Source organism: Chlamydotis macqueenii, chromosome 8, assembly GCF_036417535.1.
Source record: "Chlamydotis macqueenii isolate bChlMac1 chromosome 8, bChlMac1.mat, whole genome shotgun sequence".
Classification (NCBI taxonomy): Eukaryota; Metazoa; Chordata; class Aves; order Otidiformes; family Otididae; genus Chlamydotis; species Chlamydotis macqueenii.
Window position 1 is genome coordinate 27567500 of NC_141563.1, and position 27996 is coordinate 27595495.

General features: G+C 44.7%; 1 protein-coding gene across 4 annotated transcripts in view; it reads right to left on the reverse strand.

The window, feature by feature from the left end:
• Positions 1-1848: 1848 nt before the first annotated feature.
• EIF2B3 (eukaryotic translation initiation factor 2B subunit gamma) overlaps positions 1849-27996 on the reverse strand; it is a 99823-nt gene continuing 73675 nt past the window's right edge. Inside the window, exons 9-12 of one of the 4 annotated variants that reach the window (XM_086752944.1) lie at positions 27699-27776; positions 26839-26987; positions 13662-13765; positions 1849-2065 (exon numbers count right to left, since the gene is read on the reverse strand). In XM_086752944.1, coding sequence (XP_086609070.1) covers positions 2013-2065; positions 13662-13765; positions 26839-26987; positions 27699-27776 — 384 coding nt within the window. In that variant the 3' untranslated portion in view covers positions 1849-2012. Of the gene's footprint in view, positions 2066-13653; positions 13766-25274; positions 26693-26838; positions 26988-27698; positions 27777-27996 lie in introns of those variants that run through there. The other 3 variants (XR_015259144.1, XM_086752945.1, XM_086752946.1) reach the window with 3 other exon arrangements.

Sequence of the window (27996 nt, forward strand, 5' to 3'; positions counted from 1 at the left end):
GCGTGGAGATCAGGTTAGATGAGGAAGGGTTAACCTCCCAGTGCCCGCCTTGGGATTCCTGAAGGCCCTATTATCCCGAATTATTTTTCATAATTACTGCCACACACGTAGACTACATCAAGAGTGAATCTTCACTTTGATAATTTGTGCTGTGAAATCTCACTTTGGGATCTACTTTTATCTCACACCAAACACCTGCAGGTCGTAAAAGGCAAAAAGGAAAAGAAAATGCCTCAAATCCCAGCCAGGTTTTCAAGTGTCAGAGAACACTAAATTAATGCTAAATTCTAACCTAAAGAGCCCCCCACCCTCTTCTTAAATTAGCTAAACAAAAGGACCGAGACTTTAACGTATAATTAAGGCACAATGAGGTAAAGCTGTAGCTGTTAAGTAAGGGGATGCGGCCTTTTCAGAAGTTTCAGTATCCTAAAAACAGAGAGGGAGAAGGCTTTGTGTTTAAGCAAAAAGATCAGGAGTCAAAGTCCCTGCGGACGCTCTGGGCTTTGCCATGGCTTTCCGGTAAAATGCAAAGCCAGGTAATTACACACCACTCTGCTTCTGTTTCTACACACCCAAAATGGAAGCCTCGCTCCCTCACCGCACACAGAGACAAGGCCTCTCTTTAATTAACCTTTGTAAAGCCTCTGCGATCCTTGGATGAAAAAGGCTCCGTACCTTAGGAACATGTTTGCGCACATACACAAGGCAAATCCTCTAGCACAAAGCCGGAGCGGAACTGCAGCACGTTTCTTCTTCTGCAGCTTGTCAGAGGCCTTGAAGCTCATCCTCACCCATACCTTCCATTCCAGTCTGGTCCTTCAGAGGAGAGATTTTGTTTATGAAACTTGGGGAATGTCTGGATTATAATCTCTCTCCTGTCAAATTAGCTAGGAAATGGTAGTTTTCCTCAGGGGACACTGGTGCCCGTGAAACACACATTTAAAATTTATCACTTGAGTTAATGAAATACCATCCCAGCCAGTTGCTGTAAGCGCCTCTGGATGTCAAACTGCCAGGGGCAGACAAATGTCCTGCTGAATCCTAGATGCTAATAAACAGCTTTTAGGTAGGAACTTGTGTCCAATTTATAAATGTTAAAGAAGAGCTTGTGTTTCAATCCCATCCAGGTGCTTTACAATGCTGGCACAACCCCTGACCACAAGGCCGTGCGTTTCATATTAGCGCGCTCGACTCATCTCACAGATGTAGGTACAGTCATCCACAGATCATCTAGATGTGGGGAGGGACCTCTTGTCTGGAATTAGGAACAGCGGATCCACAAGCGAAAGAACCACCAAAATAAGGCAGAGAAGTACCCGCTGCTCACGCCCCACCTCCCCTCCTCGCTCCCCCGTCCCTCCAGCCCTCTCACATACTTGCTCTTGGGCAGGATTTCAAAGTAACGGACCAAACTCAGCCCTCATGGAAATGGGTGCCAAACTCCTCAGCTGCATTACAGAAGAGGGGCAGCTTAAACGCTTCTGTGCTACGGGGCAGCATCATGAGAGAGGAGGAGGAGGAGCAGGCTGGTGAAGCAGCCAGGCTGCAGAGAGCAGCCCGCACTACTGCTGTGCTTCGCTGCCCGCCTGCTGCGTTGATGAGATGCACAAGCGGCATCCCGAGCGGTTTCTCCCAGGCTTGGGGACAGCGGTGCAGGACTGCAGGGACGTGGTTTACATCGCAGGGAGGGCGGCTAAGTCATTCTTTGGAGTGGGCAGTCTGTGTGGTCCCCGCTCTCCCTTCTGCTGGAAAAGTACAGTGCGTTCGCTGGGCGCGCAAGATCCCATATTACCCGGTACAAACCCGCGTGCATCCCAATGAGGGGGGAGGGGCTGACGGACACACCGCTCTGTAAATACTTCTTTATTAAGACATAAATATAAAGCTGAACAGGAAAGGAGCAATGACAGGGTAAACCGTGCCAGTACTGATCTGTACGGATGATCTTACGATGCTTGAACATCTGGTTCTGCTGCTGGCTTCCATAAAACCATCTTTAAAACCTACTCGGCTTATATCTCCATCAGCTGTTCGGTGCCCACAATGACTTCATTAACATGTTTGGCTGAAAAGAGAGAGGGAGGAAAAGAAGAGGAATTGAGTTTTGTGGCAGTGCTTCAGACTTTGCATTTTTCAAATCTGCAACTTGAAAACAAATGAGAAAAGCAGATTCTGGGGAACTCGAACATGGATTCGCTGCCTTTCTTTGGACTCCAGCATCTCTCCGACAGTGTCCCACACACATGGCAAAAGCTTAAACAACTGACTAAACATCAGGAGGTTTCTCTAATGAGAGTTTTCACACGTATGTGTCACTAGTAAACAAGAGAGGCCCGACGGAAGTCACAGCTGCTGCTGACAGGTGTACACCTAGGTCGAGGCAAAGAACCATCGACATCCAACATGGAGATCTGGCATAAAATTAAAGATGAGTAATCCATCTCGGTCCTAAAAAGTGCTGTGTGCCCTCAAAACGCATGGAGGTTAGGGAGGAGAGGGTCTGCTCAGCACTGGGGCCATCACTGAGACAGTGTGACATCCTCTCAGCAATCCCAACTCAAGTCTGGCAGCTTAAAAAGAAGGGCTTTTTTTTTTTTTTTTTAATTTAAACGTGACTTCTCCCTCCTGGAATCAAAAGATCTGGATTGACCCTCTCCAAAAGTATCCACATGAAGCAATGCCTCTGAGCACAGTTATAATCTCTGAGGGTAATGGTGGACAGCGCACCTCAGACTCCTGTGGAGCAAATTTGTCGGAGGGGCAATTTCTACAAGGTCACTCTGCCTGTTCCCAGGAGCTCTGCACAGCCCCAGTGGATATAAAAACACGCCAGTCCCTGCCCCAGCACTTTAATGCACTGTACTGAAAGAGCTTTCCCTTTAAAATGCAAAAGCAGCTTGTCAGGGAAGGACTGCAAATAAGGGATCTAAAGCCAATATAATAAAAACACAAAACTGAAAGCCCAGTGCCCAGAAAACCCAAGCTTGTGGCCTCAGAGCATGACACAAAGCCGGTGTGCTCAAAGTGGGTGTCCTCAGGGTACCAAGGGAGGAGGCAGTGAATGCTCTCTGGGAGCTGGACACCTATTCAGGCGGAGCCCAGGTGGTTTGATCCATGCCCCTAGGCTTTCCACCACCCCTTCTGCACATCAGGAATAACAATCGGCTCTGGAGCCTGGGATAAAGCATCCCGGTGCTGGGATACACTGACACGGAGGCTGTGTTGTCTCCCACACCTTACACAGCAGTGGGGGTGGACAGCCAAAGGTGATGGAAATAAGGAGTTCTGTTTTATTTACCCACCTAAAACTCCTCCCCTCAGGGGAATGGATTTTGCAAGACTGCTGCAAAACAACAAACATGCCACCTTTGGCTAAATGAAGAAATTCCTGGCAATCCTCAAACTGGCCGGGCCAACACGATGCCTCTCTCGGTTTAAAATTCAAGACATTACCTTCACACCATGCAAACCATTTCTCCAGAAAAGGTTTGATCAAAAACCGCTCTATAAACTTCAAGGAGTTTTGGACCATGTCAAGATAATTTCACACTACAACCCAAACCCCACAGTCATACGGATCCTGCTGTCTCCTCAGCTCAGGGGACAGAGTTGGGTTAGCCACATGACTGCCTTTCAGAGACCCTTTGTGAAGACAAAAATAAGGAGAACAAGAAGTTGCTTCTCACCTTCAGCATCAGATCAAGTCACTTAAGTTCTTTGCTCAGGGTATTTAGCGACAATTGGTAATTAATCCCGGAGCCTCACACCAACATCTTGGAGCTGAAAGTTGGAACGTGGAGCCCAATCTCTAGCACTTTGGCAGGACAAGCAGAGGTGGATGCAGTGCTCAGGAAAATGAGGGACTGACTGTACAAGTGCCAGGTGCAAGCATGATGTAGGTAGCACCACACAACCTCTCCAGCACAGCTCTGCCAATAGCCCCAAGTCCAGCCTTCAGCGCCTCTCTCCTCCCGTCCTGGACCCCACACAGCTTTGCCAGGGTACCTCAAATCCAACCTGCAGCACTTCTTGCTGTAACATTCCTCACCCCAAACAACTTTCCCAATATATCTCAAACAGGCCCTGTAGCAACTCCTGTGACTCCATTCCCGAACCTCCTCCAAGCAGACTACCTATCATGTTGATTTCTGTGATGTGAATAAGACTCTGGCTACCATCCAGTGAGAGTAATTACGTTATGCCTCTGCAGATTAAACATGCCTTCATCGAGGCTTGTAAAGAGCCATGTCAATTTATGGTTCTATATATAGGTTATCTGTAGCAATACTTTTTAACAAGGAACTTCTTGCTTCACTTCAGAGAGCATCCTGCACTGTCCTAAACTTGTAGAACTGGGATGAGTTCTGTCACATACTTTGTTGCAAAGGTGGTACCAACTATTTGTATTTTGCACTGACATGTTTGTGGCTGCCTTACGGTATCTTGCATCTTACACCAGATGAGTTTGAAATGCTTTTCAAGAGTGGGCAAATAAGAGCATTCCCAATTTACAGATGGGGAAACTGAAGCAGCAGTGAGTGTAGGGAGTTTTAAGTTGCCAAAGCCAAAAAGGAAATCAGAGCACGCACTCCCTCATCTCCCATCCCTCTGCCTGTTTCATCTCCTCCTTGATCCCTGTGGCCCAGATTCCCCAAAGCGGGCATGCACGGCCTGCCTGGTATGTCACTGCTACCTCTGATACACGCATGAAATCACTGAACTCATTTCTCCTTGTACAGGCTAAAAGAAAACACATGAATGTGCCTGCCTCAAATCCAAAAGAAAGTTTTTAAGCGATAAAGGGAATGGTTTTGCTAGAAACAAAGCGCGATTCCGCACCCCGAGGGGATGCGATAGGCAGATAAGGATTCACCCTGTTTCCCTCTTCCCTTCCCAAAGCCCTCTTTACAGAGGGAAGGGAATTCAGACTCCGCTGTGTGTGCCAGAGAGCCGAGCTGCGGATAGCGTTTCATTATCAGCCGTGGCTGCCAGTTGCCAGTGGCTCTGGCTGGTACCAGCAAGCTCAGCTCATGCAGAAACTCTGCCTGAAACTCTGGGGGAGGAGGGAGAAGTAACTCACATGCTTAGCTGTTCAGCTCTCCTCTCCTTCCCCAGCTCCCCATTAGGGATTTCTTACCAGGCTGCCTTTTATCTGACACTGGCAGGGTTACAGATGCATTCAGCCCACAGAGAAAGAAGAGGGATTAGAGAAAGGACTTTCAGAAAGCCTTAGAGTTGGACTCTGCAACCTTAAATCATGTTCAACTAGATCTTCTCAGATTGGGAGCATCTGGTGCTAAGCAAATCCAGAGCTGATCAACACATTCAACCTCCTGATTAGCACTCTGCTTCAACTTGCTGACACAGCCCAGCCTGAAGTCAGCCTGGGTGCTTGAACCGAGCATCCATGGAGATTTTACTGAGTGTAAATCAAAAACCTGTCACTCGTTATATATGCGTTCCTGCTTTGGAAGACATTTGTTTACACATACTGTACGCTAGTCCCTTAAAATCATACGCACAAGGCAAGGAGGGCTAGAGAGCTGGGGAGCAGCGCAGCTTTTGGTGCTTGGCTAAAAACAAATTGTAATGCAAATAAACAGAGGGGAGGAAATGACTGCGCAGCCCAGCATAAACCCCAGCAGCAGGCCGGGGCCGGGGACCCAGCGCTCCCCAGCCTTCCTGGCAGGTTCCTGCCAAGCTGCTTACAGAAAGGGGATGCCGGAGCATTCCTTTAAAAGCCATGTGAAAGCATCTCCTTGTTGTTTGCTCAATTAGCCCCAGACAGATTGCTGCTGCTGCTGCTGGTGGCAACGCTGGGTTGTAAAGGAGGAGGGGAAGGAGGGGAGAGGGAGGGGAAAAAAAAAAAGGAGGAAAAAAAAAAAAAAAAAGGTTAGGGCCTAGGCCCAGGACCACCACGAAGTTCCAGCCCTCAGGGGCTCCAGAAAACGTTCAGTTTACTCACTCAATTACATACACTGTTTTATAAACCCTTTAAAATAAAATAGAAAACAGTCCCTGGCACAGAATTACTGCTCTATTATGCAGCAGTGATGAAAGCCACTGCTGTGTATTTGCTCTCTTTAAAGCAAGAGATAGTTTAACTTAAAAAACTAGGCAGGGGGGAGGGGTGGCTGCAGAAACGCATGCACGAAAACACGCTGTGGGTGGTTCCTACCACATTCACCCAGGACAGAAAGGATCAGAGAGTGGGAGAGAAGAGCAACTTGTCTCTGCAGTGATGGTTGGCCCTAGAAAAGCAGCTATGTTGGGGGGGGAGAGGAACTAAAGGGGCTTAAGGGGATGGGAAGCAGCTGAAGCTTGACTTTGGGAGGCTGGAGGGTGTTTTAAATTACATGTAGAGATAAAGAAGGGAAGCAGGTGATGAGAGCTGATTTGTTTGTGTTTACAGAGCAGTGGGGCTTTCCAGTCAAGGCCTGCTCTCTCCCCAGCCACGCTTACTTACACGAGCACTGGAGATCAGGGTGACCACGCTGTGGCCCCAAAGGCCAGGAGAGTCTCTCAGGTTTCTCCCAAGCACCATGTCAGCCGGGTCTGAGGCTGTCTGGGAGTGATCAGGGTGCCCCAGCCCAGGGGTGGGATCTGCAACTCACCTCTGGGGTGAACGGGAATGGTGGTAGCTTCAGGCAGATCAGCTCTGGCCCGCAACTGGGGCCTCCAGCCCACAGAACGGGCAGTCGAGATCTCACTCCTGCCTTACATTCGTTCCCAGAACTGCCAGTGCATGGTGCTGGTGCTCACCTGGTTCAGCTGAGGCTTTTCTCATAGATCAACCAGTATTAACCCCTTCACCCTCTGTCCCATCTGGGGAGTAGATGCATCTTGGGAGTGTAAAGGTAAAGGCAACACTGAATTCAGTGTCTGAAGAGAGATGAATTTACGGTGGCTTGGAGGAGACAGATAGAGAGAATGAAGGAACTCGAAAGAGAGGTGTAAGGGAAAGTGATCAGTCAGGGTCTCAGGAGAAAGGTTAGTCAAGGGAAAAGGAGACCAAGAGCTGGGGATGTGCCCAAGACGGCAAGTTGCCTGGGGAGGGGGACACACTTGGAGTCCTAGTATTGGGGCAGAGTCCTAGCAAGGAGTTTAAGTGGATTGTACAGATCGATGTGCTCCCATGGGGTATCACCACCTCACAGCAAATGCCAGCAGGGATCTCAGAAACGTCAGTTTTAAAGACTCTGTCCACACTTCCTGCTAAGATGGCAGAGATGCCATATTTGCCTGGACACTGTTGCCCGTTGCTCTGGATGCAAGTAGAGATCCCTTTCCTTTCTCGGCATCTATTGGGGTGTTCCTCCTGGCTCTTTCACGTGGCTGAGCTCTAGCAGAGCACAAGTGGTTATTTTCGCTGCGTGGGGCATGTAAAAATATTTCCACAAGGTTACAAACTGCTGCCTTATGGGCAGACTGCACAATCAACACGCTGCCGAAGTGGCAGCTCATTTAACCTGCTCTGCTCAGAAAGCCTGAACTTCCCCAGCCAGGAATGACAGTATGCACAAGTGTGACAGTCCCCAGTGGCAGAGGGGAGGACAAAGAGTCACTGGATGGATATTCCAGGGAAGATTTATGGCACTGCTAAGGCCAGAAATCATAAACCATTTTTATACAACTTGGAAAAGAGGCTTATTAGGATCAGTTAGAAATGTAGTCACTGCATAGTCACTGAAACAAAAATGACAACTATTTAAGAGATGCCTGTTTTAGCTGCCAACTAATATCTTTGTCAGGGACACTCAGCAGTTAAGCTACTTCAGGGAACAAATCATATGGACCTCCAAGTTTTGCAATGAATTTACACCATTCCTACATCATCTCCAGCTCATCTTGCGCCCCAGTGCACAATATACATGTGTGCACTGTTTAGTCTGTGTCTGTTCTTTGGGAGCTTTCATAACGCCCATCTGCACTGCAGCATGTGTTCTGAGCCCGACCTTGTGTTGTGCTAAGTTTTTTCAGTTCCTGAAAACTTCACAAGGAGGAACTCAGCATCTTGCAAGAGCAGATGCTTGCCCCTACTTGAATGCAGTGAGAGCATCAGAAAGTCGCTCAGTTCCTTCCTGTCCTTATCCTGCTAAATCTTGGCTGGGGCAAAGCATCCTCACAAGCAGTCACCCATTCATATGTGGAGGTTTCTTAAACTGTACCTGCCTTCAGAGGATGACATTAGAGAAAAATGTGCTCTTTGGCCCTCATTAAAATAAAACAATCTTACTCTGTTTCATTGAGAAGTCCTAGGACTCCAAGCTTGGAACGGGACTTGGAAAATGATCGGAAACGGGAGCCAGTCCTTACTGGATATGTGCCTTTTCCTGTTCTTGTGAGAAACCACACAGTTTTGGCTATGCGATAAGCCTCCGGAAAAAAAAAAAAATCTCAATTTGCACATGTTCTCAGGAGGGCAGCTAAAAGCTCTGGAGACTCTGTCTGCAGTGAGCACTCTTGACTGTGGAAGCGCAGGAGGAAGGCAGGGCTTCCCCCACACTTGTAACCCTGCTCTACGGAGCAGTGCAGCACTCGGCACAGAACTGCTTCCCTCCTGTGCCCAGAACGGTCCTGCCTGGGCTCGGCGGTACGGAAGGGGATGCAGTCTGACTGAAAGCAGTCAAGGGGCGAGTGCCAGATGGGAAATGGAGCATGGGACTGTTAGGCAAGGGGACTGGAAATAGCAGCTACGGTCAGACCAGAGGAGGAGTCAGGTAAGTGTCTGGGAATAACCAAGAGAGAAAACCAAGAATCTTCATAGGAGAGAGACTAGAAGAAAAACCAAAGAGAAGTCTGGGAATGGGATAAGTCTGGTGCTGGGGCAAAGCCATAGCAGGGAGCTCTGAAGCAAGAGTCAGGATCAGGTAGGACATAGGTGATGTAGTTGGGGCCCAATGGCTGATGCTGGGGGCAGGAGCAGTAAAGCCTACAGTAACTACAGCCTTCTCCTCCCAGCACCAGGACTGGATCTCAGGGCTGCTGATGCCCGTGGGCATCCGTGGAACCTCCTGGCAAAGATTTGCTCTTGCCCCCATTGCAGATCCAGCTCCCCTTAAGGACGATGACCCACTACTATCAGTTCCCATCAGCTGAAGCAGCAGGAAGATCTACAATGGAGTTCAAGATCCTGACACTGCTAATGATTCATGGAAGGGCCAACATCACCCCCCAAAAAAATTTTTTTTTTCCTCAATGGACTGAACCTTTCCTCCCAACATTTACAAAGAAAACGCTAAGGCTAAAACGTCAAGTCTGTAATAGCTAGGAAATGCCACATGTAACATACAACTCCAGCACTTCAGCTGGCCAGTCCAAATTCATGGGCATATGACTGGAATCTCTCTGTCTCTCAGGTCTCTGTAGAAGAGGAGGAAAAACCAACCACGTGCATACTGAGGCAGTGAAAGTGAGGTTGTTAACAGTTGTGAAGCATTAAGATTATAAATGTTGCAGAAAAGCCATAGAAAGGAAGGATCTTGTCTCTTGCATAGTGTAGAGTAATTAAGGTGCCAGACACAAACTGAAAAAGATGAAAATGAGGAATATGGAAAACTCCCACATTCAGGAAGCACTACTCATTCTGTGTGTTGACTGTGTCAGGGCACCAAGGAAAACAAAAATATATGGTGGCATAAAAACTGCACAGGAGCAAGCACAGTCAAGTTTCAGTCTACAGCCTGACCATGGAGGTAATGCTACTAAGTATTTACCAGGATACCAAGCTAAGATTACATCAGCATCCTGAATGCTGGTATTTTTGTCCCTTTCTGAACATTTGGCTTGTGCCAACAACACTGCTGTAATGCACTTTTGGGGTGTTTAATGATTCAAGCTGTCCCCAAAGAACACTGGCTCCATAATTCCCAATGCACATAAAACATCCCTGTCCCAGTGACAACAGAGATGAAGGCGAGGGATAAGGTGGTGAGTTTTAGGTCAATTTTGCTAGTTTGGTGGTATATCTTTACCATTGCTGTTCTTGGTGTTGCTCTGAAGAAAGGTTAAACTGCTTTACTGTATATGCCTCTTCCTGTCTAACCTATACCAGATGTATAACGTACTCCCTGCTAAATCTGGCCTAGAGACTCCTTTGGGAACTGTACTCACTGATGCTGGAGCTCATTTGACTCCCTGACTGGCCCATCACAAGCACTCCCTCTCTCTAGTCCTGCTTCAAGGAGAACTGCTTTTGAGCTCCTCTTTTAAAATAGATTCATTAGAAAGACTGGAGCATGATCCTAATAACTGTCTTTGAAACAGTGATTGAATGCTCTGTGCAATTAAGTTCTTCAAGAACTGCTGCCTGCCATTTCCTATCCCTTTAATAATTACCTCCTTTTCCTTAGGTACCAACATGTTTTTCAAACTGCTACCTGTGTGAGGTAGGTTTCACGAAGCCCATCTGTTAATTCTCTGCTAGCAAATTGCTTAAATTAAAGTATCAAAGAGGAAGGAAAGTGGATGCTTCCTAAGCATGGTAATAAAAGCAGTGGGAAGAGAATAGTATGGCCCTCAGGAGGCATGGCTTGCAAATCCAGAAGTTTAATAAAACTCCATACATTCACTTTAACAGAAGCACTTAAAAGTACCATCTCTGGCCAGTGCTGTGACAGGGCTGAAGCTGATGCAGGACTGGGATGTCATTGCTGACACCTACCTGCCCCCTCCTGTGTTTCTAACTTTCTTTTCAGTTTGAAAGTACTAGGCTGCATCTGATCTACCTCAGTAACCAGTGCTGGAGGGTTCCCTCTATTTAGGTGTCCAGAGCTTTGCCAAGCCCGTTATTAAGTGATGAGGTCTCCCACCGTGTCCCCAGGGACATTATCCCACAGCCTACCAGACCACATCGTTAGCAAAACGTTCCAGATAGCCAACCTAAATTGTGTTTAATTCAATCCCATTACTCCCAGCTGTACCATTTGGACCACCCTAAATATGCCCATATTCTTCTGCAGAAGGAAAAGGATGAGAGCTGGTTTGAGTTACGTCTGCCTGTCATTTGTGGTAGCTGTTCTCCTGCCATCCTCCTTGCATGAGGCTGGAGCTCATTTTATGAAAGGAGGTCAGTGCACCACTGGCTCAAAGAGCTCTTGTACCCCGAGCTGCCGGGGCAACATGGCCAGGACTCGTATGGCAGAGCAGGGAGCACACAGCCAGTTCTGCAGCAAAGTCAACTGTGAGATTTGCGTGGGGCTGTCTAGGATGATGCAAGGATATTTCTACCTTTGATGAATCCTGGCTGATGCTTTGGAATAAAAAACTGCTGTATTCTGGTTTTTTTTTAATGTTTCTGGGAAGGTGTATGCAGCTTTGCTGAGGAGGTTTCTAGCATCTAAGTCCCAGACTAGGGTCAACAGCCAGCTGCTACTGCTTACATCTGCTGAAGTGTGATCAGCTTGCACCAAAAGGTGGCTCCAACCCAAAAGAACTAGTTTTTTACTAACCTGGCCGTGGAGGCTCGAGTTTGAAGAAGAAAAAGTTACCAAACAGAACAACACAGCCAAAGTCTTGATGAAGGGGGGAATATGGAAACAGACTTACAGGGCCACACCAAAAGCTTGGCACAAGATACAGGAAGTCTTGGGCAAGGGAAAGGAAGTCATGGCATACTTTCACAGCGAAAAAGAGAGGGCCCAGTTTACTATGGGACCAGCCAAGGTCAGAAGAGACATGTTGCGCTGGAAAGACTCCACAGTTCAGGAAATAAGTCATGAACTTCGCAGACAGATCCCAGACCACCGAGGAGAACCTGACCCCCAGCCCAAAGAAATTCCAGAATGGTTAGGAAACTGAGGCAGGGAAATGAACTGAGGTTTTATTATTTTTTCTTGCTCAGCATAATGCTGTATTCATAATCTACCCGAATGTGTCTTTGCTAACATCAATCATACATTTCTGAACAGTTTAACTAGAGAGCCCACAGACTCATTAGGATGTGGGTTTAAGCTTTGGAGAGGTGAGCAGTATACTCTACAAGAATAGGCAAATGATCCACGGGTTACAGCTCGGTTACTCCCCCTGCAAGGACATCTACACACCCTGAAAAATATTCAGACAAGGAGGACAAGGACAGTCAAGAAGAAAGAACGGTTTCCATTCTAAAATCAACTAGCCTAGGATCTGCACCCTGGAAGAGACTACTGAAGCAGATATGAGTGAGGTCAAAGAGTGACATTTGTTTGATAGAATCTACTAAAGAAATCAAACATATTCCTATTTCCTAAAATATTAGCTAAATCTACAGCCCGGCTCCTCATAGCTCACGCTGCAGGTTAACACCAAACACAACCTGATTCAGCTCTCCCAGTGATTCACACAAACACATAGACATGGCACTTAGGGACACGGTTTAGTAGTGGACTTGGCAGTGTTAAGTTTACGGTTGGACTCCATGATCTTAAAGGTCTTTTCCAACCTCAATGATGCTATGATTCTGTCCAGGGAAGGACACAGATGGAGCATCGTGAATAGTGCAAATCTTCAGTGATAGGGGGGCAAATGAACCCTGCAAGGGCCACTGATTCAGACTGATGTGTTGGGCAAAGCCACGAGACTCTGGTATACAGGAACCAAGACCACCGTGCACAGAACAGTCACTGGGTGTTTCTGACAGTATCCGAGACTTGCAACTGCAAGATCAATACTTTGTCTTCACGACTCTTTTTTTACTTTTAGTTTCAATTTAAAGAAAAATTTGTCATGTGCATAGCTGACACAGGTTACACTGTACTACATTAAGTGCAAACCCTGCTCTGTGTCAGGACACTTACGGTTGGAAATCCACCTGTAAAGACAACGTGAGCAAACAAATCCTGATCTGACTAAATCACTTCACATGGAGCCTGCAAAGAAACTCACTTTTGTCCTCAGTCCACACCCGGGAGCAGGGATCTGCCAAACCCCAACCATAAATATTCATTAAAAAGCCCTCTGCTTGGGATGCAGTCACTGAGACAGCCATTTCCTGCCCATTATCTCTTAGGGCAGGAAATCAACAGTTCCACTCAGGCGGTTACCACCGAGCCCTCACCACGCACACTTCCACTGCATGGCTTAACTTTGCCCAAATGAGGGCTGTGTAGCTGTAACCTCTCTGAAGCCCCAAAATAGCATTTCATAGCAGTAAGGCAGAGCTGAATGTAGCTGCCCTTGTATTTAGCACTGAGCACAGCAGCTGAGCACAGTATGATATTCCACCTTGAGCTTTTGCTTGGAGCACGGTGAATGGGAGCACGCTGGCACTGTTGGCTGATAGCATCTACAAAGAGAAGGATGTCTGTGTGATCAATAATTTGACTGCATTGCCCCTGATGCTGGCAAAGATTACTAGTCAAAATAACAGTGCCTTCTGCTGCAGACAACTTCAGGCTGATCTAATTGTGGTCTCTGGGAAAAGACTGTCTCAGCACCCGATCTTCTTCTTTATAACAACAACAACAGAGCTTTTCTGCCAACTTCAGAGGAGCAAGTCCCTGAACTATTCTTAGGCCAAGAAGCTGTACTTTCCATAAAAAACAAATCTTAATATTATAGGACACCACAGTGTAGAACTGCCACTGTTTACTGGCACTTCATGAAGAAGCAGGAGTAAAATCTCGAAGAAGAAATTCTGAAAATGATTACAAATGCACTGTAAATACAGCTTCTCTACTTACCTTTGGCTTCCAGCCTCTGATCACTTCCAATCAAACAGTCTTTGATGTCTGCACCCTTCTCTATCACGGCGTTATGACAAATAACACTGCCCTGAAGACAGCACCTACAACATAAACACAAAGTAAAGCAAGAAAATTTAAAATGACAGGTACAAAACAAAGGTATCCACTGGAATATCTAATGAGCCTGTGACATGATCCTTTAAGTAGGTTCAGTTCTGCTCTTTTCTCAAAAACTCCACTATTCTTCTCCCGATCCTCACCCTCAGTTGTTGGAAAAAAATGAAATGCCAGCTGTCAGAATGGGATCGCAAAAAAGGATTTCCAGTTTTACCTCCTTTTAGAACAGCTTTCCCCTACATTTCCTTAGCAGGATAAATACTGCCAGAGGATTTCATAGACAGGACACTGTCCTGGGACTTGGGACCTGGATCAAGTCTCATATTTTCCACAGAAAAATACGGTGCGAGGGTGGCTTCTCTGCTCCCCAGTTAAAAAGAGGAGCAGCAGCCCAGTCCTTTCCTGCAAATTTGGCCGAGAAGTTTCATACGTTCCAGCTTGCCAGGCACTAAGAAAGGGTGGCGAGAAGGGGCAGATCAATACCTGAGCTTGTTGGCTTTGTTCATGGTACATTCAAGCACCCAAACGTGATTACTCTGCAGTACTAAACCAATGAAACTCACAAAGGACCTCCTCTGTCTACCTCACACATACTCAGACTCACCTAGCCTTTGATACCACAAAGTCTGAAATGCTACACAGGATGGAACTTTGTCAAAAGCCATCTTCTTCCAAAATGTATTTGAATCTGATGAAGCTGATAACCAGCTTTCAATCTGCTGAACTGATTGTCCATTCAGACTCCAAGTGCTGGCTTCGTAACTCCTCTGCTGAGAGATGTTGAGTGACTTACTGCACTGGTCTGAGCCTCTCCATGCAGTAAAACGGAAGTTGTGAATCTCTGCTAGTATCTGTGGTGTGTCCTGAAACATTGTTCACTCAGCATCGTGAGTAGTGTTAAATGGTATTAAATGTAATTTCTTTCAAAACTACAGAGAAAAAAATAGCTATGATGCAAATTATTTGTTTCCGTATTTTTACATGTGCAAAGATCGGTAGAAGTCATTGAATGACAGGAAATTTGAAGGCACCGAGCTAAGAAGTGTCTAAAAATACTAAGTCTAACACACATAAAAACCAGCTGATTGGGAGGAAAGTATAAGCAAGATATATAACCCCAGAGAGATGCAGGTCATCTGCTCCCCCATATTAATCCTACTGTGAACCATGGCATTTCGTATCTTCTCCCCAGTATTTCTGCTAATATTAATTACAAAAATTGTGGATATTCTTGTTACCCTCAGTCGAACAGCTGCTCTCTGTCTAAAGTTTTTAGCTTCAGTGACTTTCTGCATGGTGAGTTCCACAGTTTAATGACCTGCAGCCATCCCCTGCCTTGGTCACAGGCGTCACCACTACTCATTGCACTAGTGAAACACAGCTGCACCGCACCATCAGGCTGGCTCCTGCACAGAAGCATTACCCTGAAGTCTGAACTAACAGCATACAGGGATTTTGGTATCAGGTCAAAGCCCTGAGCCTCAATTCTGTATTGAATGGAGAGTTAGCTGTCTGTGGTCCTCAGGAGAAGAGAGGAACACCAATCCTCACTCCAGATCGCTGATCCTAAAATTAATTCCTAGTATTTTCCTGTTCACACATCACTATTCTCTAGCATACAGAATTTGCCATTAACCATATTACAATTCTGTTGCTTGTGTGAGTCAGAGCAGAAACCATCTGCCCCACAAAATCGGCATTAATTCTGCAGGAGTAAAAGCAATAAAACCGGACCTCAGCCGCAGCGGTTAGCAGTTACGACCCTCCTTGAACAGACTGTCCCCTCTGAACAATTATTCTTTTAACTTGCTTAAACCCCGCCTCCTCTGACCTATAAGGAGGCAATACGAGCAATTATGCTACAAGTAACCAGCTCAAGTTGCCTTGGCAAGGTTTTTACTAACATGCTAATAAGATAAAAAGCGGCAAAGATACACAGCAGACCTCCGCCTGCCTTTGCTCTCACTGTCACGATCTGCTTCCTTTCCAATAGCTTCGTGTGCCCGCGCAGCGGCTCAGGCCATCGTCTTGCGCAACAGCGGTTGCTGAGAGCGAAAGCAACTCCGCATTTGCTGCTGGCCTAGGGAATGAATCGGTGGAGGGAGGACTGCCCACTGCTGCCATCCTGACTCGGCTTTCAACAGGACCAGCAAAGGCGATGGGAGAGGTTGCTCACTGCCCACTGAAATGGCTCCCGTGCAAAATGCACACTCCAAAATACCTCCTTCTCCATCACTTTGAGCCAGTTAGATGAGAGCTTTCCACTGGAAACTCTTAGGTTCCATCACTTCTTCTGAGCATGAGAGCAGCCGTGAGTACACTGCACCTCTCGGCATTATCCCTACGCAGGAGGATATTCCCCAGCGGAGAGGGGGAATACTGTCGGTCCAGAGAGTACTGGATGTGTGTTCAGAGCCTACTGGGGGATAGTTTTTCAACTCCCAGAGAAAGAATAGCATTGTAACCAAAAAACTGCTGATGACATTAACATCAAAGATAAGGGGAGTTTCTGCCAAACCATTTGTTGGGAGGGACAGGCCAGGGAATCAAGATGAACTTGTCAGTGCCAGGTGCTCACAAACCAACCCTTCCCCAGTGCCAGGGCAAAAGAAAACCCAAGAACTCCACCACCCCAGGAGTTTCTTAAAACTTATAAACGCAACCAACTGCAGAAGTTTTAAAACCATACTCAACGCTCAGATTACCCCAATCACAGAAACCAGCAGCGAATCCGGCTTTTATTGCTCAAGTGGAACAAAACTTCAAGAGATAAAAACACAATTTGTGGGTGTTCCCTTCAGCCGCTGACAGATGTAACACAGCCATTTTGAAACCACTTGTAAATGCCTTTTTTTAAAAAAAAAGTATGTTATAAAGACTGCCAAGAGAAGTATTTTGTGTGTTTATTTAATTTTTACTATTTTTTTAAAGTCGAAGAGTAAGGAATAAACTTTTATTCTCTTACAGGGTAAATATCACATCTCAGGGCGCTCTGCTGTATTCTCCTTGGCTAAACAGCCCCTGCAGTTCCTGCCTTGCTTAACAATTAGGTGCTATTAGTCCTCAAAGGTGCTTCGACAACATCCAGCCTCATCAATGCTGTTGTGTGTGCGCATACGCGCATTTCTGATGTACTGCTTTATAATGCAAACCATATTTTTTCCCCCAGAAAATGTAGTATATTTTTAAACTTTTCAGCACGGTGAAAACAGATATCTTCTGACCTTAAAATCCAAAGAGCATGTTCAAACCCACAACAGGAACTAATTTGGGGCATTTGATTTATGGCTGAAATTTCGATTTGAATTTGTTTTAAGTGTAATCACAAACTGAAAGTCTGGCAGCTGGGTGTTTTTCAGAAAATAAATAAGAATATTCAGTATGCATCTGCATTCTAGAAAGAGCATTTTACAAGCCCAGTCCTGTAGTGGGAACAGATGTAGCTAAGACATTAATTTGTTATACAGGTACAACGTGCAAATGGAAGCATATGAGAGAGAGCGTGCGTGTACGTCCGTGTCTCTGCACGCGTACATGAGTGTATGTTACGCACCCGTATCTGAGAGACAGAGAGGCTGACTTTGGGGTGGGTTTTTTTTTTTTGAAAGTGAGAGAACAAGAGCAAAAGGAGTAGTGGCCAAGGAGGCATGGGGGGATTACAAGGATTTAGGTCTTTAAACTGCAGACCACCTAACAAGATCACTCTGAAATGCCACTAATTTCAGTTAAGGCCACAGACCTCCCTTCCTCTGCCCTCCCTCTCTCCCCCATTGTAAACAACTAATCCCAGCAGAAAACAACAGAGAGCAAAATGTACACACATTCTGCAACATTCCAGGTCCTTCTTTATCTTTTATTTATTTTTCTAAAAGGTCAGCCTATGTATGGAGGGAGGGGGGAGGGGAAGCAAGCCAAAAAACCTCAAGTCCATCTCTTGTGTGGGCTTGAAGGAAACTGGGAGAAAGCAAAGTCCAAGAGCATACAATATGGAGCTTTTATAGCACAGCAGTTCCTGGACTCAGCTTACTTTCCTCTCCCTCTATTTGTGGCAAAGTCACATAGCTTTAAACCAAAGGACAGGGTGGTCGATTACATCTGAAAGAAATGTAAAGAATTGAGAAAGAATTCCATCTCCTGTCGAAATTATAAATAAGGAAGTATTAGTCCCAGAGACAGGCTGATTTACGCAGCCCTGGAACTGCTGACTTTCAGCCCAAGTATCAGTCTATAAATCAAACTCTTAAATCAAGTGTGTCAATCGCTGCAGCACTGCGATACTTAGGAAAAAAGCAAGGCACCTACCACTGAAAGCAGGAAGATTGCCAGGGGACTGAGGTGCCGTACCCTTCTTAATTTTCTGAAGTGTAAATCTGAGATCAAACATTCTCTGGGGGAACGGGAAATCAAAATACGCAGCGCTCAGCACACCGGGAGCAGGCTGCAGGAGTCCAAGACACAACCCCCTAATTACAGGCTACCCACTGATTATTTAGGACTCTGTGATTAAAGTGATGAACGCTCCTGGGAGAAAGGGGCTTAAGTAACTGAGGTCAAGACCTCAACTGCAGCTCTTGCCCTAGTTGTGCAAGCTTAGGAAGGTATGAATGTCACAGGTTTGCCTTACAGCAAATCTCCTGAAACGCCAATGGAAGTTATCCAGGTCTGCTAGTTTAATCCAATTGTGCCAAAACCCCGACATAATCTCTGTTGGGCAGCAAAGCAAATGAGGTGTCTAAAATGCAACGCTTAAAACTATACACTCACGAGGAAGAAAGAGCCTGGAGCACATAGCCTAGGACAGCCTGTTGGTACTGCTCTGCCATGCCAAGAAGTTGGGTCTCTTGCTCCTCCAGATGAGCTACGAAACAGAGAGACTGATTCAGGAGTTAAAAGCAAAGGGTGACGTGCCTCGGCAGCTACTTTGCTGACTGAGGGGTAACAGCTGTGGATTCCCCTGGGAGCAACATCCCATTCTGCCCTAACCAAGAAGATAACAGCCACAACAGGCACCTTAATAACACTGAGAGGTGGCAAGGAAGCAGGTAGAGCTCCTAAACCTACCAGCAACCCCTCAAGGAATTCCCTGTTAGCTAGTGATTGGTGGCTGGGACATACAATCACAGGGGCGAGGCACAAAAACCACAGGAAGACAGGGAAGAGGCAAAAACACTACTAGGAAACTTGAGAACCCGCAATGTTGCCTTCACCAACACGCTTTACACACCAATACATTTTTACACCAACAGGCTTTTACACACTAACAAGCGAGCACTGCGAATCTCACGTTATACACTCAAGTAAATACCAAAGACTACAATAGATGCCAGCAGTACATGCTATAATTTATAGATACATTTCAAAGCAAGCATTCTTAAGTGAATTTGGGCTTTGATCTCCTGTTTTTCCCCTTGGGGGTAACAAAAACATTCTACCAACCCCCCTAAATTCTTCACCTATCTCTGAGGGTGTTTTCACTAAGGAACTTGTTTCATGTCTCTTTTCTAGCCAAGCTCATCACTGTGGTATGGCTCCTTTACACTTCTTCCCCACACCCTAAACATTTTGCATTACATATTGCATATACTTGCCAGCACTCGTATTTTCCAGTGAAAGTTCAACTGACCTTAAAGGATTGCTTCAAACCTACCTGAATGTGTTTTATTAAGTGAAACTTAGGCTGCCCGGGGAGGTCGCCAGGAAGGTTGTGCCTCACCTCTGAAACTTCAGTTAAATCCAGCTGATCTTGGAACAAACAAATAGGTGGCCTTTTATGTAGCTGCAAGCTCGGTTTTGCACACTTCAGCGAAAGTACGCTGCAAGGAGTTTTACACCAGGAAACCCCGCACGCAGGAAAACTGACCTCCCTCTGGATTTCTTTTGCAGAGTGGGAGGGCCATGTCCTGCACAATTTTACACTCAGCTGATGCCCGGGAAAAGCTATCAATGTCCACGTGAAGGTAACAAAGCAGAAAAAGTCTGTGTTCACTCCCATCTCTGGTTTGCTTTACTTTCTCACCAGCTGGCACAGTCAGACTGAGCGGGGTAACTGGCACACACAGGAGAAAGACATTTTCTCTGGGGTTTTTCAAGGGCAATTCTGGGTTCAGAGCTACAGCCCTCCATAGAACATTATTGGTTAAATCAGCCTCCGTATCATATGGGCTAGGTTGACAAGGAAAAGGATTTTCTAAATATCACCCTTATAAGCTAAGCCCGGTTTCTTAGCGGCAGGCTGCACTTGTTCAACCCCACCATCCCCCTAGGAACTTACAGGCATGATTCTGGCACTATGTGATAATATCTTCCTTTTCCACACCCAGGCTGGGGAAGATTTTCAAGAGCACCAGAGACACTTAGACCCAAAACCCAATAGCAATGAGTTGCTTGTGAAAGATCTCCACACTCCTTGGTTAGACCCATGTGGCTAGCAGGAGGCAGAAGCTTATTTATAGCTCTGAAGTCAGACACAAGCCTGGCCACCTGAAGAAGCATATCAGCAGAATGAAAGGAGATGTTTTAAAATGCCACTTTGCAGAGCTGCTCTGTGCTTTTAAGGCCAACATTTGATGTACAAGATGTTTGGAAAACCGGGAAGAGCTCCTTGCACTATCACATTTGCATCTGAGATTAACGTACAGGTGATTTATTTAAGACAGATTGATGTACCAGGAAGCTAGCCAGAAGAAAACTTTTTTTTTTGAGGAGCTGTTAGTAATAATGGTTCAGACATTCACAAGATAACAGGTACTATATGAGAAATATCCTAAATAAATTAGAATCTGACTTCAGTTGCAAGTAAATGATAACTAGCCCTGCAAGTAGCTCAACTACTTCTTGCTCATGGGTTTCCTAGTTTGTCCTCTCTTCTTCAGTTTATCTTTCTGAAAGCAAACTCTGCCAGCTACAATATAAATAATTGCTACACAATCAAGAGAAATAAGAGCCCTTTTTACAGGTAAGGACTATATCTAGCTTTCTTCATATATTCATTTTTATCCATATCCATGATATACATTATCCATATATACACTTTATTCATATATTTAAGCTGAGCATGTGCTTTTTATGAATCAAGTTCTCACTTTTCATGTGCTTTCTGCGATACCTATTCTAAACTCATTGTTTTTTCTAGGGCTAGCATAGGGCAGGGGGGCAATTGGTGGTGTGAAACAAAGTGTCCAGAAGACAACAGCCATCCTAAAAAACGGTTCAAGATACAAACTGTTTGACAATCCCAGCATAAGCAAATCTTTATTTCCAGCTTTGCAAGCTATGGTGCTGGAAACAACTTCATCTCCTCATTCCTTCTCATGAGGGAATATACTGTAAAATATATTTTACAATTTCAACAAATGTTGCCTTGGCAATAGGGTCATTCCTTTGTACTGCCATTATCCAAGGGGAAAAAGACTACTTACATGCTGAACCTCTATAAACGCTCAATTCCATCCTGGTTTTAATTAGAACTTTCTTCAAACCACTGACTGTTTCTACATCAGGTGCTGATTTGGTACTATTGAGGAAACAACCAATAAACTTCACAATCAATCGGCAGTTAGTAGTCAATCCAGCTCGGTTTGCTTGCTGTTTTCTTCCTTTGTACATTTTCTCATAGAAAGCAGCAATAAATTGGAGACATGTGGTAAACCAGAGTAGCCTTTAACCGGGCACACGTGGTCTCTCTCCAGTCTCCTCACTGAGTAACGTTACAGCACCTGTGCCATCTACTTTCATGTAAGTAGCCAGAACACCTTTAACAAAATACAACATGTAACTTACTCTCTTCATATGACTGAACAAGGAAGATTCTAGTTTTGGCTGACATAACATTTTCGGTGCCAGTCCTCCCTCTATAAATCTGGGTACTCTAGTCCTTCATACAAATTTTTAATCCAGCCTATTCTTTCTGCCCAGGGATCAGAACTCCCCAAGGTTTACCACATCTCCCCATGGGACTCCTCTGACTTCCCCTCTGTCCTCAATATTCACAATCACCTCCCTGCATCTTTCGTAACCTGCAGCACTCGGCGTCACCTCCCTTGCATTCCAAGGTCCCCGATGCTGCAACGCTCTGGCGTTTGCTGCCATCACGTGCAGCCTGACATGAAACATATATGCTTCTCTTTTTAACCCCTTCCCTTTCCAAAAGGTAGCAGTGAGTCATATGGGGAATTTCAGCTGTTCTTTTCGAGTAGTACGTTTTTATGTAGTTCCAACAACATGCTGTAAGCTTAGCACACACAGCAGGGAGATGAGTTTTTTTTCAAGTAGTTCCTGCCCCTGCACACACACACACGATAGCCTCAGACAGAGCTACAATCCCAGTTTTACAGTTCCTGAACTGAGATGCCCACTGCATTGGGCTATCTGCCAACCGCCTGCTGCAAACTCCTTTCTGGAAGGAAGCCTCTCTTTCTCCCACTGCTATTCCCAGTCTGGGATACAGCTTGAGGAGTTCAACAGTGAGGAATAGTTAGGGAGACTAAAACGAACATTGGAACAGCTTTCCAAGGTGGTTGACAGATCTTGAATTGTTCATGATTTTCGATAAGATTGCCATCTTTTAAAGTCAACAGCTGCTGAGTTCAACTCAGCAGGTACTGCCTAAAATTCTCTGGCCTGTGCCAGGCATTTCATTTATCTTTTCCATTGTCCAAAAGCGATCATCCTTAATGAGTAGATTTTTTTATATAAGTGAGACACGTTGAGCTTCCTTGGTTCATTTTCCACAACCAAGGAAGAAGAATATACTGTGAACATGGCAAGATGGCCAAGCTCCTTTCAGTTAAGTGTATACACTGAGATAGTTTTACTAACAAACAACAAATTTTGAAATCTTTATCTGCAGGGATGGAATAAAGGATTCAGCATGCGTTTCCTGTTAATATTATTTGTAATGCTCAGAGCACTTCAGCATAAAGTCCTGTAGGACCAAAACAAACAGATGTTCCTGCTGCCAGAAGCTAATAAACTAACTAAAATTACAGGGCTGGTAAAAATAAAGCCAATGTCTGAAAAAAAGAACCCCAACCAACAAACCAAACACCAACTGCCAAAACAAATGCCAAAACAGGAATCTGAAGCTAAATTCCTCCATTCTTATCTAGGTCTCATTTCAAGGAAGCTAAGTGTGCCTAAGTGTACCAAATGAAACAAAGTTAGCACGCTCAGGTCAGCATAATTCGTTGCAAGAGTGTCTGCAAGCCCCAACAGCAGTAATTTCTGTTTATGAAGAGATCAGGGTGGAGTTGATCTATCAGAGACATCACTTTTCATTTGAAAATGGCACCATCTCCCTACACAACCAGCTTCAGTCAGTGTGCAGTGTTACAGATCGTTCCTTTGCAAGCGAGCTGTAATGAGGGGACTCCTGCACCAAAGACATGAACCGGGGGACCCTGTAGTGCTGCAGCACCTCTAATGCAAACAGAGGAAACAGAAGGTGCAGCCCCAAGGTATTATACAGACTGGGGGCACATACAGCTACTGCAGGAGCATTCAGATACACAGAGTTTTCAAGTGACCTATAATTTCAGCTCGATTAGTAGATTTTCTCCAGCTATGTAACTCAGTGCAGTCATTTGTCACGGAGCTCTGGGGAGCCATCCACAGGGAAACAAGAACCGTTTCCCCGCTGCAGCCCGTCACCTGGGCAGTCAGCATCTCTCAGCACTTGTGCTGTTGTATAAATTACATCCCTCCCAACTTGGTCAAGTATGTCCATCATTCAGCACATATGTAATCTTCACTATTTTATTGTCTCATTGATGGAAGAATTAGCTGCACAGTGGGAAACACATTAAGAAAGGACGACCAATTATTTTGCCCATGTTACTAGCTTCTTTAATCCCCTGTAATCTCTTCCAAAGGAGGATTCATATTGACTCAAATCACTTCACAGGAGACATACATCATGTAACAGAAGCCCTGCACACCAGGGAACACAAAAAACCCTGCTACTGGTCTTCCAGACTATCAAACACACTAGCCATCACTGGAGAACGGATCATAATTTGCAAGCAGTGTGCAACAGCACTGTCCAAGCTAACCCCAGTTCCTTGATCCATTCACTTGGGAGGGTCATCACCATCTAGGTCATAACCTCTGTTTCTCCAATAATGAGTCAACCACAGCCCAGCAACAGGAACCTAGTTTTTGTTCTGAGCACCTTGTGGTGTTCCCATCTGCCCAGAAAGAAGCTATTTATCCATTTCAGAAGCTGGTATCAAATGTGGTGAGGCTATTCAAAATTTTTTTCTGGTTTGGAGATGTAATTTGTGGATCTTGAAGCCACTGGAACTATGGCACAGGATCTTCAAATCACATTACAGGAAGACCATCAAGACATAAAACTTTGTCATCTGGGCTTTTTTGGTTGTTATTTTGTTTTTTTGTTTTTAGTTTTTTTTTTCCCCCCTCTATATTGACATAGTGAATTGAAGCCACTGATCACTTTTGCAGCTGAGATGGGGCAACAACAACAACAAAAAGGTAAGATTCAAGACAGAGAATCTAGAAGTGGTACAAATGACAAGGGAATTACCAAGGCAGCGTCATAATAATAGCGCTTGATAAATGAACTTAGAAGGCGGAACAATTTTTGCATTTGGTTGTTCCCAGTGTCCTGACTTTGAGAAATAATTTACCTAGTCTTTCTTTCTTCTCTGGGTTACCTAAACAACTTTGTCTTTTCTGTAATATGTGTCTTTTTCCTAATATATGTCTTAGTCTACTGTTTCAAGTTGGTATTACTGCAGAGAACACTGCTGGGACTAGCCTTCAGTCACTACTCACATGTGACTAGGACATTAATACAGTAGTCCATTAGTTCAGTGGAGCTGCTCTTGTCAGCATTAAAATATATATTCTTTAAACGACACAGGTTTTTATATACTTCTCAGTGCAATTCCAGAAGTTTCTAATATACAATATGTTAGACAGTGTTAAAATTGGCACTGGTTGAACATTTGCTATGCAACAAAAAAATGAATTAGATCTGTTAAGGCACTTCATTGTGCTCATTTTGACCCCTATCAGCCAACATATACTGACTTGCCAAGTCCAAGGTGTTTTCTGAAGTTGGTGATTCGATAAAGCCTCAGTTATTTTAGAGACACTTAGAGAAGAGATGTTTGTAAAGCAAAGTTGTCCATTGTAGGCAGTTTAAAACAAAACCACATATAATTTATCCACCTGTTGCAAATGGATCCATCAACACGCGTAAGAATCATCAGCATTTTAACAAAAATCTATCGGCTTTAACCAAAGTCATTGAAGAGGGTCAAAACACATAGAAATTCTTCACCAAGTTACAGGAAAGGCTTCTTTCAACACAACTCAGCAGCTAGAATATTTCTGTATCTCACTCGACTACATACCCCTCTAATCTTAAGACTTACCATGATACAATAAGAAATACTTTATCAGCTCAGTATCTGTGCAGATCTACACAATATGAATTACAGTATGCTTAGAAATAAAGCTCCACGGTCCATAGTCTTAATTCTGGCTGGAGAGGAATAATTACAAATTTGACCTCAGTGCATCAGTATGCAGTAACCATAGAGCAGCTACAGGGGGTAAACCCCTGGGACTGTGAGGTTTTTCACTCAATGGTGGCTACATTGTTTTCACTGAGAGTGACTAGGGATGACATTGTTTTCCAGAAATTCACGAAAATCTTACTCTAAACATTAGTTTATCCCTCTTAAAAATAATAATATATCACCATCTTTATGATGCTTCTGGAATTTTGTGGAATGCTTAAGATAACGATTCTGAGCTCTATTTAGAAGATAATAATATTATTATATACCAGTGCAGACACACACGAGCTGATTCGGGACTCTTCATCAAACTAGCGCTATTTATACACTTAGCTGCCTCTGCAATTTAATGGTAGAGCCGCTCACCTCATATGCAAAACCATAGCATTACGACTGTGGCATCAATTCATCAATCAAAATGACAGAGGGTCTCATGATCAAACGAGAGAGGTTCCGGTACTTCTTATGACAGCAGAGCTTGTGATAGAGCCATACTGGATCCATTTGTGATTGAACTGGAAACCAGCTATTTTCTATACTCAATGGAATTCTGATTTATGATGTGCTTGAAATTACTGTGGATTTCTATTAAAGACAAACACTTGGCAGTAAGGTACCATACTTACCTGTAATTTAGTTATGTAACAGTAGTATCCTCCATAGACCCCACATCCTTTGGGGTTTTTTGTTTTTCAGATATGCAACTTCCAGAGCCAACTTGGCATTTTTTAAGAGTTTGGCCTTTTTCCTGAGGCCCTAAGCAAACCTCAAGCCATGAAGGAGCAGGGAATTTATACAGGCCTGCACAGACTCAATCAGCAGTTTCCTTTCCACTGACATCCACAGGAAGCCAGCATGTATGGAAAGATGGGGGCATGCAGACATCAACAATTACAGATAGGCCACTTCTTCCACATTTGGAAATGAACAGCTCAAGGATACCTATTTAGTTAGTGTCTTTAATGCATGGGAAACCTCTACTAGCTGGCAGATTTTATCTTTGAAAAGTTTCTTCATTTATTCTATTACTCAGCATACGCAATGGTAAAGTAAAACTACAAGATGACAAAAAAGGGCCAAAGAAAATGACATTATACGTGAAGCTGTAATGTTCAAAGGCGTTAACATTTCTAGTTGTTAAGTGTAGGACTTTAAAATATGCTTTGTGCCTGAAATATTTTAGGTGTACTCAGAGACCCAGCCACGAAAATAAAGCTTGGAAGCATGACACACAAGCTCGTACAGACTCATGCATTCACTTACCTTAGACATTCTGAAGATGGTATGGTCTTCTCTAAAAAGAAGAAATTTATATTCCAAGACTGCAGCCATCTCATTCATTAATTGTACTTGTGCATTTGTAGCCTGTTTACAGAGACTTATTTCTGACTCTGTCTTTAGAAACACACCCCCTGCTACCAACTGTTCTGGCTGAGGATTGCTTACAGGACGAAAATTACTGACTCAGAAATTGCAAATTTAGGGGATCGAGACACAAAAAGGTGACATACCCTTCCTCAATTGTAACAGAATTCATGATGATGCAGTTTGTTATCTTAACTTTGTCTTTTATGGTACACATGTTGCCGATGATGGAGTGTTTAATGGATGTCTTCTCCCCGACTTGCGTGGATGGCCCAATGATGCTGTCTGATCCAACCTAAGGAAGAGAAGAACAGGAATTGGCAAAGGTACCTGGAGCTCTCTGATATGTGTTCCTCACACACGTGTTCCAAACAGCACATCTCACACACTGATCAACAAAGTGTACTCTGCTCTACCCTTAGGGATCCTTGGCAGAGGAAAGACCTAAAAATCTGGGGTCCATCCCATAGGCAGGGTGTTGCACCGTCTTCCCAAGTTCCATTAGCTCAGTAAAGCTACATTAGCTGGTCCGTCTCTATAGGCCTTACGCAGTAAGCACAGTAAGAACAGTCCTGCTGGCAGTCACCAGTTTCACTAGGGTTTGCCCAGTGAGACCTGTGAAAAGGAGGCTTGAAGCTGGTATTCAACAAAAGTGCTTCAGCAAGATGCAGAACTAAAATACTGACCCGCTTCTGAGTTTGGTGCCCTTTGGGAGGCAAACTGCTCACCTAGCATGAACTGCCATTAGGGAACAAGAGACTGCAGTGTCTGACTTGGGGGTAAGGTAGAAATTTTACCAAATATTTTTAAAGAAAGAGACTGAAAGGCAGGAATCCATGGGTGAGCCTACAAGGAGACTCTGGGCTGTATCACCTACATTGTAATTCCACACTTCAGAGCTCAGCTTCACTTCCAACAGTGGGAATGATTTTTAGGAAGCAGTTCTTGAAGCAAAGGGCACGCAGACTGTATTGAAAGAGCAGAGATAGGGAAAGGAAACACTTACCATGCCTCTGTCAGTGATCTGTGCAGACCCATGAACCAGTGGCTCTTCCACACCCAGATTAAGCAATAGCTTGGGAACCTGGATGGAAAAACCCACATCACAGTTAACATGACAGTGCTATACAGCAATGTTACATAAACAGTTCAGAGATGTCTTTGGTTTCCACTGCAGCTATGCATCTACCATAAACATTTTAACTTACAGGAAAATGTAAGTTCCTGCATTTTAAATCTGCAACTAGATATTTGTATGATTTATCATCTTCCCCTTCTGTAAAGGGGACAGGTACACTTCCACT